Source organism: Lycorma delicatula, chromosome 7 (assembly GCF_047948215.1).
Source record: "Lycorma delicatula isolate Av1 chromosome 7, ASM4794821v1, whole genome shotgun sequence".
Lineage (NCBI taxonomy): Eukaryota > Metazoa > Arthropoda > Insecta > Hemiptera > Fulgoridae > Lycorma > Lycorma delicatula.
This window is the reverse complement of record NC_134461.1, coordinates 51478711-51498041: the sequence shown is the minus strand read 5'-3', so window position 1 is coordinate 51498041 and position 19331 is coordinate 51478711. Positions and strand designations below refer to the sequence as shown.

Below are 19331 nucleotides of genomic sequence, written 5' to 3'. Positions count from 1 at the left end.
TCACCTCATCTCATTGGGCTGTGGGTTTGAATTGCTCATTGTTCACAAATTGAAGAGATTGCAATGTACACATTAAGAATAGAAGAAAACATTAGTATTGCTTAAAAGTTAATCGACAGAGTAGGTTTTCCGTAAATGAAAATCTTAAATTGTATTTTAATAAGTTGGTGATAAGATTTCTCAAAGGGTTAGAAAATTTACTAAAAAAGGTAACGGAAGTATAATAAGGTCCTTTCTTATAAATCGAAATTCTATGTTTAGTAAATGAAAACGGTTTCATTGTCTGGTTTGGCACTGAATATTTTAGAATAATTAAATATAATTTAATTATAATTATATTATTATATATAATTATTCAAGAGAATATAATCACCATTATTTAATCCGATAAGCGTAACAAAATATTTTTTAACCAATCCAAATTGGTTATCGTAAGTCAATCTGGCACCTCACTGGTCCCAGATATTGATCTAATAGCCCAGATGAAAATATATCATTGTAATAAATATTTAATTTTGATGACAAGGTTAGCGTTTAATTAAGTCGCCACAAAGCAAAAAATTACGGTTTAATTTTACTTCAAACAAAATTGATTTGATCATCCCACGAGAATTTAAAGAAATTTCACTGTTTGTGCAATAAATACACTTTCGTTATTATTAATGAGAATTTATTCATACGAACAGAGCTACCTATTAAGCACAATGCAACGGTTTTATCCCTATTTAATGTTAGATAGTTTCAGTCCATCCATAGAATAATTTAATAAAGCAACTTATAACAACATATTAAAAAAAAAATGAGTAAACAAATACAAGGTCTAAAATCTGTGTAATTAATATTAAAGTAAGCAACAGATGAATCCTTGACTTCTTTACAAGCTATCCGTTAAGTCATTCAAGATCAAGATCATTTCGCACTAATACTTAGATAATTAGATAAGTTTTATTTAATCAAATCAAGTTATAACACTTAATTTGTTTTAAAATTTTATGGTGCTTATTTTTTTATTCATTAAAACCTTTGATCATAATTACTTTATTTTGACATAATTATTACTAATTTAATTATTACACGAATTAATATTATATAACTGCAATAAAGATTAGTATTTAAAGTTCTGCGTTGAAAAAATAATACTTAATAACTTTTCATAAATTAATTTATTTAAATATTTTACAATTTAGCCATCATATTAGTTAAATAGTTGAAAATTTGTATTTTTTCCATTTTAATTGCATCTACTTACATTAAACACTAGTTTTTAAAATTAATAAAACTAATTATAGTAAATGTCTGTCTGATTTTCAAATTTAGAAGACATGTGGAAGAGATAACTTCTTGTTATCCAAATAACCTTATCCTATATGAGATAGGGGCTGCGTTACATCGGATTAAAGCTTGACAATGGGCTGAATATTTAATACAGTCGAATTTAATCATAGGTTAAAGCTATTACTATTAAATAATTGTTTGTGCTCTTAAAGACTCTTGATTATTGCCGAAATAGAATTTTTTTTTTTTTTTTGTCTTCAGTCATTTGACTGGTTTGATGCAGCTCTCCAAGATTCCCTTTCTAGTGCTAGTCGTTTCATTTCAGTATACCCTCTACATCCTACATCCCTAACAATTTGTTTTACATATTCCAAACGTGGCCTGCCTACACAATGTTTCCCTTCTACCTGTCCTTCCAAAATTAAAGCGACTATTCCAGGATGCCTTAGTATGTGGCCTATAAGTCTGTCTCTTCTTTTAACTATATTTTTCCAAATGCTTCTTTCTTCATCTATTTGCCGCAATACCTCCTCATTTGTCACTTTATCCACCCATCTGATTTTTAACATTCTCCTATAGCACCACATTTCGAAAGCTTCTAACCTTTTCTTCTCAGATACTCCGATTGCCCAAGTTTCACTTCCATATAAAGCGACACTCCAAACATATACTTTCAAAAATCTTTTCCTGACATTTAAATTAATTTTTGATGTAAACAACTTATATTTCTTACTGAAGGCTCGTTTAGCTTGTGCTATTCGGCATTTTATATCGCTCCTGCTTCGTCCATCTTTAGTAATTCTACTTCCCAAATAACAAAATTCTTCTACCTCCATAATCTTTTCTCCTCCTATTTTCACATTCAGTGGTCCATCTTTGTTATTTCTACTACATTTCATTACTTTTGTTTTGTTCTTGTTTATTTTCATGCGATAGTTCTTGCGTAGGACTTCATCTATGCCGTTCATTGTTTCTTCTAAATCCTTTTTATTCTCGGCTAGAATTACTATATCATCAGCAAATCGTAGCATCTTTATCTTTTCACCTTGTACTGTTACACCGAATCTAAATTGTTCTTTAACATCATTAACTGCTAGTTCCATGTAAAGATTAAAAAGTAACGGAGATAGAGAACATCCTTGTCGGACTCCCTTTCTTATTATGGCTTCTTTCTTATGTTCTTCAATTGCTACTGTTGCTGTTTGGTTCCTGTACATGTTAGCAATTGTTCTTCTATCTCTGTATTTGAACCCTAATTTTTTTAAAATGCTGAACATTTTATTCCAGTCTACGTTATCGAATGCCTTTTCTAGGTCTATAAACGCCAAGTATGTTGGTTTGTTTTTCTTTAATCTTCCTTCTACTATTAATCTGAGGCCTAAAATTGCTTCCCTTGTCCCTATACTTTTCCTGAAACCAAATTGGTCTTCTCCTAACACTTCCTCCACTCTCCTCTCAATTCTTCTGTATAGAATTCTAGTTAAGATTTTTGATGCATGACTAGTTAAACTAATTGTTCTGTATTCTTCACATTTATCTGCCCCTGATTTCTTTGGTATCATTACCATAACACTTTTTTTGAAGTCTGACGGAAATTCCCCTTTTTCATAAATATTACACACCAGTTTGTATAATCTATCAATCGCCTCCTCCCCTGCACTGCGCAGTAATTCTACAGGTATTCCATCTATTCCAGGAGCCTTTCTGCCATTTAAATCTTTTAATGCTCTCTTAAATTCAGATCTCAGTATTGTTTCTCCCATTTCATCCTCCTCAACTTCCTCTTCTTCCTCTATAAAACCATTTTCTAATTCATTTCCTCCGTATAACTCTTCAATATATTCCACCCATCTATCGACTTTACCTTTCGTATTATATATAGGTGTACCATCTTTGTTTAACACATTATTAGATTTTAATTTATGTACCCCAAAATTTTCCTTAACTTTCCTGTATGCTCCGTCTATTTTACCAATGTTCATTTCTCTTTCCACTTCTGAACACTTTTCTTTAATCCACTCTTCTTTCGCCAGTTTGCACTTCCTGTTTATAGCATTTCTTAATTGCCGATAGTTCCTTTTACTTTCTTCATCACTAGCATTCTTATATTTTCTACGTTCATCCATCAGCTGCAATATATTGTCTGAAACCCAAGGTTTTCTACCAGTTCTCTTTATTCCACCTAAGTTTGCTTCTGCTGATTTAAGAATTTCCTTTTTAACATTCTCCCATTCTTCTTCTACATTTTCTATCTTATCTTTTTTACTCAGACCTCTTGCGATGTCCTCCTCAAAAATCTTCTTTACCTCCTCTTCCTCAAGCTTCTCTAAATTCCACCGATTCATCTGACACCTTTTCTTCAGGTTTTTAAACCCCAATCTACATTTCATTATCACCAAATTATGGTCGCTATCAATGTCTGCTCCAGGGTAAGTTTTGCACTCCACGAGTTGATTTCTAAATCTTTGCTTAACCATGATATAATCTATCTGATACCTTGCAGTATCGCCTGGCTTTTTCCAAGTGTATATCCTTCTATTATGATTTTTAAATTGGGTGTTGGCAATTACTAAATTATACTTCGTGCAAAACTCTATAAGTCGGTCCCCTCTTTCATTCCTTTTGCCCAGCCCGTATTCACCCACTATATTTCCTTCCTTGCCTTTTCCAATGCTTGCATTCCAATCTCCAACTATTATTAAATTTTCATCTCCTTTTACGTGTTTAATTGCTTCATCAATCTCTTCGTATACACATTCTACCTCATCATCATCATGGGCGCTTGTAGGCATATAGACGTTAACAATCGTTGTCGGTTTAGGTTTTGAATTTATCCTTATTACAATGACTCTATCACTATGCGTCTTGAAATACTCCACTCTCCTCCCTATTTTCTTGTTCATCACGAAACCTACTCCTGCCTGCCCATTATTTGACGCTGAGTTAATTACTCTAAAGTCACCCGACCAAAGGTCGCCTTCCTCTTCCCACCGAACCTCACTAATTCCTACTATATCCACGTTTACCCTATCCATTTCCCTTTTTAAATTCTCTAGCCTACCAACCTTTTTTAAGCTTCTAACATTCCACGCTCCGACTCGTAGAATGTTATTTTTTACTTTTCTGGTGACCCCTTCCTTAGTAGTCCCCACCCGGAGATCCGAACGGGGGACTATTTTACCTCCGGAATATTTTACCAAGGAAGGCGCCTCCATTATTGCTTTTGAAAATGCAGAGCCACATTTTCTTGGAAAAAAAAAACAGCTGTAGTTTTCCATTGCTTTCAGCTGCGCAGTACTCAGAGGACTGAGTGATGTTGATATGGCCGTTTAAGTCATTGTGACTTACGCCCCTAACAACTACTGAAAGAGCTGCTGCCCTCTTTCAGGAATCATTCCTTAGTCTGGCTCTCAACAGATACCTCTCCGATATGGTTGCACCTTCGGTCCAGCTACTCTGTATCCCTGAGCACTCAAGCCCCCTCACCAACGGCAAGGTCTCATGATTCATAGAGGAAGAAAATAGAATTAAAATAACCTTATTTTGTATGAAATGTATGTCCATTATATTCAGTATATTAAGTATAGAGTAAGCATTATAAAACCGAACACGAAATAAAGCCGCTACCCAACACTATTTATGAAAGACTCTCACACAACTAGCGCGACTAGTGGATGTATAAGTTAGTACTGATTGTTGCTGGTGGTTTCGTATCAGTGCAGTATACGTTTTGTTGCAGTGCAGTATTGTGAGTGCAGTTGTGTTTGTGTAAAATGCCTTATTCAATCCAGGAGAGGATAGCTATAGTTGAGGCCTACATTCGTTCTGGATCGTTTGAAGAATCACGTCAAGTATTCGTAGAAAAATTTCCGAATCCTTCTATCCCAGCGAAGAGCAGCATATGGCGTACAACAGGATCGATTTCAAATGCAAAACGAAATAGGCAACCTTCGGTTTGGACTCCACAGGGCATTGCCGATACTGAAAGGAGAATTACTGCCGGTCCAAAAAAATCATTACGCAAGTTATCCCAACAATCTGGTGTTAAATACACATCTTGTCGTAAAATTCTTCATGAATTAAAATTGAAACCATACCGCGTTGCAATTGTGTAACAACTGAAGGAGACAGACCACGAGCTGTCAGCAGAGGACGGTGGCCTCCACGTTCCCTAGAGTTGTTTACTTGCGATTTTTTCCTTTTGGGCTACTTAAAGAAGGAAGTTTATGCATCTAATCCCCACAATATTGATGAACTGAAGGTGAACATTTAACGTGAAATTAACGCAATTGACAACGTTTTGCGTCAGACGGCTCTCAATATGATCAGTCGAGCACAAAAGGGCATCGATGCCCAAGGTGGTCATTTTGAACATCTTTTCCAACAATAATGTAATTAAATGCAACATTTAAATTAGGTTTTATGTTTATTTATCCGTATCATTTATAAAAATTCATACCAACATAAACTACAGATTCTGCAGCGGTTCCGTTATGGATTCGGTTTTATGTTGCTCACTCTTTATATTTGTTATAGTTTTCCCTGTATGTATGGATTTTTGTTATTATTATTATAATTATTTTATATTTAACGTAAAAAGGTCATCCAGAAATTAAAAACGTTTTTTTTAATCACAAATTTATTGTATTTGTTTTAACTTTATATATGCATTATAATCTACATTTTTTAAGTTATTTTTCTACGTAATCACCTCCTAAGTTCAAGCATGTATCGTTTCCCTAGCTTTTGTCAAATAAGTCCGCCGCCAGTCCATTAGCCACTCACGAATGACGCTGTGTTAGTCACTTCCATAGCGTTCCCGCCAAGAAATTCCTTCAAATTTGTAAACGGATGTAAATCGCTTGAAGCAAGTTCTGGAACGTATGGAAAACAGCAAAAGCAAACACACTCCACGAGTCGAAAGACCTCGCCGGTGATTTTGGATTGCAGGACAAAGTTTCATCAAAATTTTCAATTTAGAGTCGGCATTAATTGTCTCTCCGCGAGACGTAAACACAAACAATAAGACTCCGTAGCGATCCCAAAAATATGTGGCCATCATTTTGCGTTTTTAAAGCTCTGTTTGAATTCTTTTGGCTATGAAGGTAATCGAGAATGATGCCACTGATGTGATGTACAAACCATCCATCCCTCTCCGGTTAGTGTAGTGCGAAACCCATGTTTCCATCACCAGATTCAACATTTCATCGCTGTCTCTAAGGTACCGCTTCACGAATGACAGTAAATGATTGACAGGAATGACGATATTTTGTGATTGTCTGTCAACATTCTTGGGTCCCATCGATCAAAAATTATACGCTAATTTAGGTGAACAGTTACAATTTCATGTAACAGAGACTATGAACATACAGGAAATTTATCAATAAGTTCGTCTAACGGTTAACGCCGGTTCTCTTTAACATGTCTGTCAAACTGCTCTTTCAGTTGCTCAGTAATGAGATAGGCGTTCTCTATGCTGCTCGTCATGAACAGATGTTTTCCCTCCCGTAAATAAACTACACCATTTCCTTATGTTTCCCTCATTCATTACATTGTCACCATATACGGCAGTAATCTGACGTGAATTTCCACAGGAAGAGCACCTTGCACATCCAAAAAACTTATGACCGATCGTATCTCCAGCGGGATTTTTAATATGCTTATTTCTTTTTTTTTCTTGTTTAGCCTCCGTGAATTACCGTTCAGGTATTTAGAGGATGAATGAGGATGATATGTATGAGTGTAAATAAAGTGTAGTCTTGTACATTCTCAGTTCGACCATATCTGAGATATGTGGGTAATTGAAACCCAACCACTAGAGAACACCGGTATCCACGACCTAGTATTCAAGTCTGTGTAAAAAATAGCTGGCTTACTAGGACTTGAACGCTGGAACTCTCGACTTCGAAATCAGCTGATTTGGGAAGACGCGTTCACCATTAGACCAACCCGATGGGTTTAATATGTTTATTCATTATAAACACAACGCAAAATCATTCCGTGTCATACATAGTATAGCTTCTAAATATCGTACATTGCTGGCAGAACAACTGAGACCATCTGGTCTTGACCCATTGTTGTAAGTGAAGCTGCGCACATTGGATGCGCAAACGATTCTTTCTGGACGACTATAGTCGACCATAGCATATATTACTTTATGTATCTATCTTCAGATTACATATTGTAGTATTTTACTGCATTGACTGTTTTATGCATTCTATTGTTACGTTCCAATATTTACGATTTTCATTAGTTTAAAAAACGAGGCCAAGCCTCTCTAAAGAAAAAAATAATAATGGAAAATAGAAAAAAAAACTTATGTAAAAATCAAATAAAAAAAATAATAAATTGTTTTTGAAAGTAATGAAATATCGTAGATTGACGACGAAGTTTGGTTAAAATTGTTCTCACATTAAACAGATATGCATATATTTCATGCTTTTTGATAGCTGTTCTAATGAATCTACAGCATGTAAAACAATCAAGTTACTACAGACGACAACAATCAGTAATGATTTAAAAAAAAATAACAGCGTTCGCTGTGCAGCCGATCCCTGCTTTGAAAATTTAGATTTGTAGTACCGAATGTCACTTCTGTTTTAAGGCATGGCATGTTAATTTGTGATGATATATTCCGTCGAAGAACAACTACTTGGCTGTTTCTTCTTCTTCCCTATCGTACCCTGGAATGATTTAGTTGCGCTGTTTATTTAACGACCTGAATATTTTACTGAGCTAATTTTAAAAAAAATACTGTGCAAATTTTAAATAAAATACTGAGTATTTAATGCTTTTCACCGAGCAATAAGGTATTACAATACTGGATATTTGAATGCTATCCTTAAAACAGTGTAATTATTTTTTTCGACTTCTTGAACCGAATGCCTTATGAAATATGGAGGAGTGCACTTATAAAGCCATAATTATAAAAAAAAAATATATATATAAAATCTAACATAATCTTCAAGATTATCTCATTCACAACATTTCTTTAAAAGTTCTTTTCTGGAGTTGATGAATTTTAGTTGTTTGAAATATAAAAATTCATTTAAAAAATCTTATTTTGAAATAAGCGCAGACAAATTTTATTTTAAATACCCTGTAATTAGCTTCGGTATTATTATAAATTTACATATACATTTTAATATTGCAAAGGTTCTATGGTGGTGAGGGAATAGATGACACGATAAATGACGTAATTAATAAATAGATGATTATTTTTCTATTGTGTCATTGTGTTATATCGTACGGGTATTTATAAATAATATAGGAGAATAGAAGTAGTATTACAGTAATAATCATGAAATAGCTTAAGTTAGACGATGTTGTATCGTAATACGTGTGTGATAATAACTGTGAAATTATAATTACTGATATATCAGTTACATTACATCAGTATAATACCTCATATGGAGTGCCTAATATAAACTTACCCGTAATAAAAAATATATGTATAATAATAATTTACATTTATCATAACCGAATAATTATCATTTATTATATAAGGTTGAAGTTTAGTCATACAGGAACTTCTAAACAATAAATATAATTGTTATATTTTAGTAAATAATGTATGTAATTACACAAGTATTCGTACTATATTTATAAACATTTTACGCATTTACGAGTTATTGTTTGCTAATAGAGTTCCATTCGTTTTGTCATTCAATCTCAGCACGGTTGTGGTCTATTTATTCTTTATACTAAACGCTTAAATTGCAATATTTTGTTAATTATATCGGCACGTAGCTTTTCATCTTTTATTTTCAACAATTTATTTTAATGTCCGCTACTAAAATTTAGCCTACGAGGATTCGTTCCGGTTTTTTATAGCTATGAAAGTAAATAAAGCAAGAGATACCGAACAGAGTTGCTTTCTCTGGTAGTAATGATGTTCATTTTACAACTAGTCTTCCTGTGATGAAAGGTTTAACTAAATTTCATTTTTCTTTGTAGATTTATATAGTGATGTTATATTTGGCTGAATGAGAAGGCACGTATTTTCACCTGTAAGTCCAACATTCCAAGCCTTCATAATCCGGTTGATATACTTGAATCTTGATCTTCTAGCATTCTTTCCTTATCGTTCTCTTTCTAATATCGTTTTAGTCAACCGGTCGTGTATTAACAGATTCTCAACCCAGTTGGCCCTTCTTTGTTTTAATTCGATCAAGAGGCAAGGTTTACGGATGCCAAAAATCCTTAATGACTCCTCATTAGTCACTTTATCTATCCATCGGATTTTTTTCATTTTGTTAAACACAATTTCACAATTTCATTTTGTAAAACACATTTTGTGAATCACAAAAACCACGCTTGAAAAACTTTATTTCACCTTTAATTCTGAACACTTTAGACGTGGTTTTCACCACTTCTGAAAAACTTTAATTCACCTTTGGTTTCCACTCTTAGAGTCCGTATCTTGTTTCCATACGAAAACATACTCCACACAAAAGTTTTAAAACCTGTTCTTGAAGACTTCATTATGTTTGAAATGGATAGAATAGGTTTTTTTGTTAAAGCCATTCTTAGCCTGGTTGATAAGGCTAATTATTTTCTTTTTTTGAACAGCTAACTGACGTTTAATGCCCAAACATGTAAAGCGGTTCTCAATTTTTTTTCTCTAAGTATATTAGTCTTACTTTTATTGATGCACATATTTCCTATACTGATCAAGAATTCTACTTCTTTCAACATTCCATTAAATCCTGGTCATTTTCTCTGAATTCTGTTATATCGTCAGCAAACCTCACCATACCTACTCTTTCTCGTTGTATTCTTACTCCTCCCACTTCCGCAAACCTCTCTATTACTTCATTCAGCCCTTTCTGTAAATAACCAATGAACAAATAGGGTGATACGTGCAGCACTCTGCCATACACTTCGGCCTCTTCTTGATGTTCCACAACTTATCATTGACGTTTCACATACGTACAAAAGATTTCATTCTTTTGTTCCTATATTTCATACCCGCCACCGGCCTTTCGCGATTCACTTTTTACATTTATTTTTATTTATTTCTTTATATCTATTGGAGATGATTTTTTTAAACAATCATAAATAAGGGTATTTGATTAAAAAATCTTGCCGATATTCTTTGATACAAAACATCATAGAACAGACCAATTAACTATTTCTTAGTTAAAAAGTGTTGCAAAACACATAAGGTTTGAAAATAATATCAAACAGATATTTCAATTATAAATTAAATTTATTACATATTAAATAACTAACAAAAAATGGCATTAAACCTATGGATGACATCCATGGTTCGTCTGAAAATTCTTGCCCCTTCTGCGAGGTCTTTATCATCAGATGAATCTGATTGACCACCTGTTTCAGCGGGAAGAAGCCATTTCAACAAGTTTCTTTGAGGAACGGTTTTGTCATTTTTTTCAACAGGAAATAGATAAATAAAATAAAAATATAAGTACAACCGTTAATAACAAATAAACAAGAAAAGGGAGGGGCGTCAAGTAAAGGGAGGGGCGTTGACTAAACATTATATAAATACTAACAGAAATTTAAAAGTACCAGTACAATAATTTTTGACAGTGAAGTTATTCAAAAACTCGTCAACACATAATAAAAGAATGAAGCTAAGATTCGTAAACAGTACGTTGAAAACGTTTTTAAAAGTATGCGAACAGATATTTTTTTCGTCATATGGACTTTTTTTTTGTTGGCCTATTTGTTATTTTAAATAAAAATAAAATTAAAAAATGTAAATAAAATAAACTTGAAAAAAACTCTTTTTTTCTCTAAATCATCATTACCTTTATATGATTTGAATTCGATGCCAAATTAAAAGTTAATAATTTATTTTTTTTTAATCTGGATCCCGATGCAAGATGTATAAATTGAAAAATATTAATTTTATTTGCAGTTGTTTTTTTCCAATTGTTTGTTTTTTTAAGTCTAGTTTATTCAATTGTTATCCTTTTATGAGAAAAAAGGCAATTTTTATTTATCTTAATAGAAAAATATTTTCCTTATATTAAAATAACGTTAAATTTTTTATTTATAATTTCAAATAATGGTCGAGGAGAATTCGTTACGTATTCTGGTGTATATCTACCCTATGAAAGAAATGGAACTCTCCTAAATGTATTTTTAATTAATTCTGTTATATAACATAAATTGATACACGTTTCATCCATTAAATATGATATATATTTACTGTCGTGAGTTCTGTTATAGGTGATTAAGCGAATGGATCTAGTTGTTAAGATAAAATGTAATGTTATTGTTAAGTCCCTTATACATATGTATGTGTGCGCGCGCGTGTGTGTATTATTCGTTTAAATTAGCTATTTTATTTTATCAGTGATAATTTATGTTTGGATAATACATAACCTACTGCCCCCTTATGTAGTTTACTTATATGTATACCAACTGCTACTTTATAAGTTAAGTGCTTCTGATTCCGGGAAATTATTTCGAAGACATTTTTTTTCAAATATTGCCAATATTATAAATATTTTATATATATATACAAATATTTTGTTCATATATGTTGCACGTAGCCTACTTATAAAGTAGTTCTTTTTAGTGATGTCTCCTGAAACATATTGTGTTTAGAAAGAATATTTCGTAATATCGTTCTTTTGTATCTTTTACATTATTACTATTTTTTATCTTATGTTTATATATATATATTCTTTTCTTTTTTTTTACGAGTTATTAAGGATTATAATTTTTTGTAAATAACTATTATTATTAAAAAAAATTGTTGATGTACGTGGTTAAACGCTTCCTGTCTCTTTATATCCCATGAATATAATATCTCGAAACAAATCATGAGCTGACAATGACCTAATTTTCTTCTTATGTAGAAAAACAGTTCATCTTTAATGCTTAATTATTATAATTAAAAAAATATATATATATTAATTTTTTCCTTGTAAAATTATAATTTTTTTTATAAATATTATAATTATAATTAAATTAAAATGAAGTTTTGTTTACGTATATTTTAAATTAAGATTTCATTCACTAGTACTAACAGAGGTAATTTTATGTCAACTTTAATTATCTAAAATTTATTTTAAAAAAAAGAGTAAAATATTTTTATTTATTTTTTCTAAACTACGTGTTATGGTGGAAACAAGATTTTATCCTATTCAAGGCTTGTGTGTGTATATACATACACTGTTATTTACTTCCTTTTTTTGATTGCGCATACTTTTTTCTTCAGTTTAACTATTATCTTTATACCATTTTAACTTTTTTTTTTTTGAAAGGGAGAGATTATTATAATATACAAAAAAAGTTTTACTCATTTCATAGTACAAATTAAAAAATCGAAGGTAATCTGTTATTGATTTTCCGATCACTTTTTATTATTAAGGTATGTAATTTAATTTCCTTACTGAAATTTGTTTTAAGGGAAATTTTTAGAAAAACAAAAAATTTCACTTTAATCTGACTTGAACGTACGTCCATGTGAAACGCCCTAAAAAATAATTCTAAAATAAAATTATGTCCCAGTGTTCTCCCATTTTTGGATCAACGTTTTTCCAATTATCGGTTATTTTTCAAGTAGTTATAATAACTATTTCAATCAGATAGGAATCGTATTTTAATTGATGTGATTTTTTTATAAGTTGAAGAAGAAAATTTATAATTTTTTTTTTAAATAACGGTTTTATTACACGAATGAAATATTTCGTAAAAAAAAGTGTTTAACTATTTGGCATTATTACCGTCAGTGTACAGTAATGTCCCTTTGAAAATGATCAGTCAGCCTCTACTCTTAGGAGGAGTAGTAGCAGTAGCAGTTATAAAACCGATATAACATTTATTACAGTACTTTACTCTCTGTAGCAGTTATTAATTATTTTCTTCAAATACCTTTCCGTTCCCTTAATAAAAATTATTATCTTTAATTATACATATTCTTTGTTTATAATTTATATTTCACTGGAAAAAAATCAGATTTATAATAATACATATAAAATTCTCAGAATTTCTAAAATCTTCATTGAAATCATCAAGTATATATTTTTTAAATAGATCTCCTTGAAGTAAAAAAAAAATTAAATAAAGCAGATTGTTATTTTTAGTATCTATAATTCAAGTCAGACGATAGTAACACCAAGCAGTGTAATCATATTTTACCGAATTATATATAAAAAAATAAATCTTTCTCCTTTATTCATTGTCTTTATAAAATACGTATTTTCAATTACGTCGACGCAAATTAAAAACAATTTGAATGAAAAATACGCTTAAGGATTTTAATGACATACGGGAATTTTTACACGTTTATACAAACCTAACCTGAACAGGTTTTTTGACCTAAACAGTTTAAAAAAAATAATGTAAACAAATTATTGAACAAAATTTAACAAAAAAAATAAAAAAAATAAAGAAAGGAAATGTCTCACCTTATTTTAATACAAAATAATTCTATTGTTCAGCAGTACTGTACCATATTGTCTCTCTGGTCTTAAAGTAATTAAAAATAATTTTTTTTAATTTCCATCAAATTTTTATAAGAGAGGATAGATTTTGCAGTGACAACAGGGAATGAATAATTTTATTAAACTAATTTATACATTAAATAATATCACATGAGGCATAATGGAAAGGTCTGTTATTACACAGATTTGCTTGGAAAAATCCAGAAAAAATAATTAAAGATTTGATTTGTGCAGCGTTATAAAATATAAAATTAACATATAGATCTGTTCCGAAAATAATCGAACATTTTTAATTACGCGCCAACGGAGATATTTAGTGACATACGGTTAGCAGCATTATGTTTCGCAGAACCTCCTCTGTAACCACATGTTTTTGGATTGTTGATATCTCATTTATTTTTCGTTTTATTGTTATTTGAGTGCAACGTGTTAGTAGCGATTTTTTCAATATGCGATCTTCGGGAGCAACTATGCTACGAAACTCTTTCGTGAAACTGTAGAAAACTTTCACAGAGATGTTTCAGCTTTTGAAACAAGCTTACGGAGATGATGCGCTGGATCGTATGCAACGTTACGAACGGTTTTTACGATTTAAAAGTGGTCGTCGTCTATTGAAGATGACCCTCGGCCAGGAAGGCCTTCGACTTCAACTGATGACACCCGCATTTAGAAAATCAACGAGCTGGTGCGTGCAAATCGCTGATTGACTGTCTCAATTGAATCATACCGTGACATTTTGACAGAAAAATTGAACATGCATCGAGTTGCAGCAAAGTTTGTTCCTCGTTTCATTAACCGAACAACAGAAAGATCATCGAGTGGACGTTTGTCGTCAACTTCTTGAACGAGCGGATTACGATGAAAAATTCATGCAATGGATCATAACGGGAGACGAAAGCTGTATTTAGGGCTACGATATTGAGACAAAAGTTAAATTATCACAATGAATTGGCAAAGGTTCTTCACCCCAAGTAACCACGTCAGTCTCGATCCAATGTCAAAATCCAATGCTTTCTATTTTTTTTACGATTTTAATGAAATTGTGCATTTTGAATTCTTGCCTCAAGGTGAAACAGTAAACCTTGCGTATTATCTAGGCGTTCTAAAATGGTTACGTGAAAAAATCTCAGAAAAGAGACCAGAGTTGTGGCGAGACAACACACGGTTCCGTCATCACGACAATGCGCCCGCATTCTCAGCTTTGTCAATTCGTCAGTTTTATGTCAAAAATTAAATCACTGTTCTCCCTCAGCATCCCTTTTCGCTAGATCTGGCTCCCTGCCATTGTTTCTTATTTTCGAAATTAAAATCAGTGATGAAAGGACGCCGTTTTGATACTATTGATGACATTAAAGAAAATTTGTCAAGGATTTTAAAGGCCATTTCAAATGAAGCTATCCAGGACTGCTTCGCGAAATAGAAACACCGCCGGGAAAATGTGTGAATAAAGGAGGGGAGAACTTTGAATGGGGCAAGGACCAATACTCTGTAAAATTAATAATAAATATTAAAAAAATGAAGTTAGTTTTTTTTTTCAAACAAACCTCTACATGAGAACTACAAAAAACACAACACATGTGATAAACATGTCACATGTTTACAACAAGATTTATTATCACTTATCGTTATACTATAAAAAATTACGCAGGAGGAAGCCATTTATTTTATATACAGCTTAGTCAGGACGACGCAATATAGGAAAGCTAATCGGCTGTGATATTTCATGAAAGGAGAAGGTTGATTAAGAGCCTGCTAAATTTGCTATGAGTAGAGGGTGCAAAAAGGAGAGGCCGATAGAATAAAAATTATAGACTACCTAAAAGGAAATACCGCTGATCTCCCTAGCGGAGTGTCTCGGCCTTTCATCCGGGGATCCCGAGTTCTAATCTCGGTCAGGCATGGCATAATTCATACGCTTCAAAATCCATTTCCATATTCCCACAAACAAGATTCAGAAAGAAGCTTTTGTGTTGAATTATTGAAATAATTCATCGCTACAAAATAAATAAAAAATAAACATTAGAGGTGTCAGTACCTTAAACGTTTAGTTGGGAATAAAAGAGAATTGAAACAGACATAATGCAAGGGACCTACCTAAAGGCAGATAACAATATAATGATGAAATCTGACTATCATAGGAACAAAATGTTTAAAAAAATATTAATTTTCTGGTTTTCCTTTTTTAGTAAAATTATCTGTTTACTTTTAATGATTAATCCACCGCATAAGTTAAAAGCTTGTGCTCGAGAATAAGGTATATGAATATTTGTAGCACATGAAAAATTATCAGCTTGATCGGGATACGAAACCGGATGGGAAAGGCGAGATGCTACAACTTCAACAAAATAATGATCTGTTATTAAAATTATGAATCTATGATTGATTAAAGTGAATTATTTAACATTTTTGGCTTATGCTTAATAAGCTTTAATTTTAAATATATGTAATGCCGTGTACTTATGCTTCATTAAAATAGTGGAATAATCTAATTTAGCAATTGAGAACTTTGTAGGAGGTAATTGAAAAGTTACATTTATTTAATTGGTAGTAGTATTTAAAACCCACCAACATTGATTTAATTGAGGGAATATGTGGAAAGAATGGAGATCACTTTACTCCTAAAATTAATTATCTACCCTCGTCCTCTTGGAAAGATCAATAATGGAGAAAAATCAAGGAAAAATTTATATATAATTCTTTTGTTAATTAGTTTATGTAACAAAACTACCTTGAATTCTATTTATTTCTTTTAATTAAGTTAATTGAAAAGAAGAGTTAATATTTATATCAAAGTATCAATAATGAGGTGATATAAATTTGTAAGTAGATTTTTTTTTTTTACTTTAATAGTAATCCTATTTAAAGACACTATTTTCTTTTTGTCTGTGAATAACCGTTTGACAGGTGTATAATTATAAACCTTGTATCGTTCGTGCTGATGACCAACAGTCGATTATAGCAGTAATGTAATAATAGTAATAATAAAATGGAATATAATCGTAATGGAACTAAACTGTATGTGAGCTTGATTCGTGTCAAAAAATTAAAACGAATCGCAGACATAGACAAGCCGAGGTGCAGAAATGTGAAGTACAGTATAATGTGAATAGATGACAGGTGGCAATTCAGCCTTGAATTAGAAAGAAATAAAATGACGTCATAGCTTCTTACAGTGGTAGTAACTGTGACGTCACAAGATAGTTCTTCATTTCGAAATTATATTCTCACGGTGATGCTCACGACACGGATCTGTATAGCGGTTTAGTGCAATATATATGCATTACGCCCTTGTCACCTGGATATTTTCATAGTTTATTCTTTAATGTAATATTAACATTATTATCAAATTTTTAATGCAATACACACTCATTCACACTGAGAGGGCGTCGGGGAAGCAAGTGCTCGTAATGTCTAAATATCCTCACAAAAATCTGTCATTTTCATTATTCTTTGCACCTATAATTATTTAATATTTTTCTAACCAAAACTAACATGCAATTGAGATAACTCTCAATCACATAAAACAATAATTTAGGAAATAAGTTTCCTAACTTAACATCACAACCGACACGTGTTAAACATTAGTGGAAAAATAAAGCTACACAGACTAATAGGTACTTTTCCCCTCTCGTTTATGTTTTACATATTAAGTTTAAATTAAGTGTGCATATAACGGGTACTATCTCACTTCATAGGAAACTCAAAATTGGCTGACAGTATTAACCACACAAATTAATGTTAACGTTAACAATCATTTTCGATAATTTAATTATTATTAATGATGAAAAGAAAACAATTTTATTTTATTTTTTTATATTTGACAATATCATTTATAGAAATAAATCAGTGATTTCACTGTAAAATAAAAAAATGCAAACCTTATAACCAGTTAAAAATTAAACAACATACACAACTTATACATAACATAACAAATAATAATCAAATTAAATAAAAATTGAAAAACACGACTGCCAAAATATAAATATAAATAAATAAATTGAACTAATAAATTAAACTAATAAATTGAACTAAAAAAACGACAATAAATCGAACTAAAAAAAAGAAAACAAGGTGTGAAAATAAAGAATTAAACTTTGTTATACAGTATTTAATTAAATAAAATAATGGAACCCACCAGATTGGTCTAGTGGTGAACATGTCTCGCAAATCAGCTTATTTCAAAGTCGAGAGTTCCAGCGTTCAAGTCCCCTAGTAAAGACAGTTATTTTATACGGATTTGAATACTAAATCGTGAATACCGGTGTTCTTTGGTGGTTGGGTTTCAATTAACCACACACCTCAGGAATGGTTGAACTGAGACTATACAAGACTACACTTCATTTACACTCATACAAATCATCCTCATTCATTCTCTGTAGTGATACCTGAACGGTAATTCCGGGAGGCTAAACAGAAAAAAAAGAAAGAAGCGAGAATTTCCGTAGAATGGCTAGTCAGGCTAGGGAATCTCCGGCCATGGCAGAATTCACCGTAGTTAGGAAGTCCAGGCGGAAAAGGAAACCAGAGCCCGTTCTTTCGACTTTGTCGGAGATCGAAGTCGCTGATATGGACATAGGAATACCCGTCCGAGTTAAACCCAATCCGACGGTAGAGGCGTTTCGAAAGGTGAAGGGCAGACCTAGCAGTTCTGCCCTACTGGTCAAGGCAGCCCAGAGTGACCTGGACTAATTCATTGAGTTTATGGAACAACCCGGTAATCTTGGCTCAGGCGTGAGGAAGACAATTTTTCCTCATTTGACCAACCTGAAAGAGGTGCTTTCTGCTTTGGCAGAAGGCTACGAAACCCTGGCCTCCAAGCCCATGCAGAAGCCAGCTCCTGCTACAGCACAGCCCAGGCGCTATGCTGAGGTCGTCTGTGGTAAAAGGGAGGCCAGCAAGGCCAAAAAAACCAGAGGTTCTGTTTGTAAACAAACCCAAGGTATTCGGATCTCAAGAAGGACTTTCAGGCTGCCCTTCGCGACAGCCGAAAGGGCCTTAAAATAAGGGACATTAAAGAGACCAGCAAGGGTCTATTTGTGGTAACTGACAATAAGGAGACAGTCCGAGTCATCCAGGACTCTCCTGCAGTGAAGAAGCTTGAGTCAAGGTTGACCCCAAGAGTGGTCGTAGGCCACGTGTCATAACTTATGACATTGACCGCAGTCTTTCCGATGAGGAAATTCTGACCCTGAATTAGAAGAAATGCAGGTTTGTCTTCAAGACAGAGAAGCGTGATGCCCCACGTATCATGGAGTGTTCGAGTTAGGCGCTTATCAAAGGGTAGAGTCTTTTTGGACTTCGCATCCTACCGCTCAAGGAGTACCTTGATGTGCAGCGATGCTTTAAGTGTTGTCTCTTCGCCCACAGGGTCAGATTCTGCAAGTATGCGTTGGTCTGCGCGCATTGTGGTGAGGAGGTCCAGGCGCGACGACTGTCCGCAGAAAAAAAGAGGCTCCGACTTGCGTCAACTAAAAGGTTGACCAAGAGCCATAGGCACTCTGTGAATAGCAAGAAGTGTTGTTATTACAAGAGAGCAGGAGAGATTTATTTCAACTCTAGATGGGTTGATTCGGTCAACTAAATGCCCAGGGTGCCTATGTAGTCCAAGTTGAGCTAGGTGAAGTTGTCGAA

General features: G+C 32.8%; 1 protein-coding gene across 1 annotated transcript in view; it reads right to left on the bottom strand.

The window, feature by feature from the left end:
* Window positions 1-893: 893 nt before the first annotated feature.
* LOC142328285 (uncharacterized) overlaps window positions 894-19331 on the bottom strand; it is a 198347-nt gene continuing 179909 nt past the window's right edge. Inside the window, exons 3-4 of the mRNA XM_075371989.1 lie at window positions 3440-3514; window positions 894-925 (exon numbers count right to left, since the gene is read on the bottom strand). Of these exons, the coding sequence (XP_075228104.1) occupies window positions 894-925; window positions 3440-3514 (107 nt within the window). The remainder of the gene's footprint in view (window positions 926-3439; window positions 3515-19331) is intronic.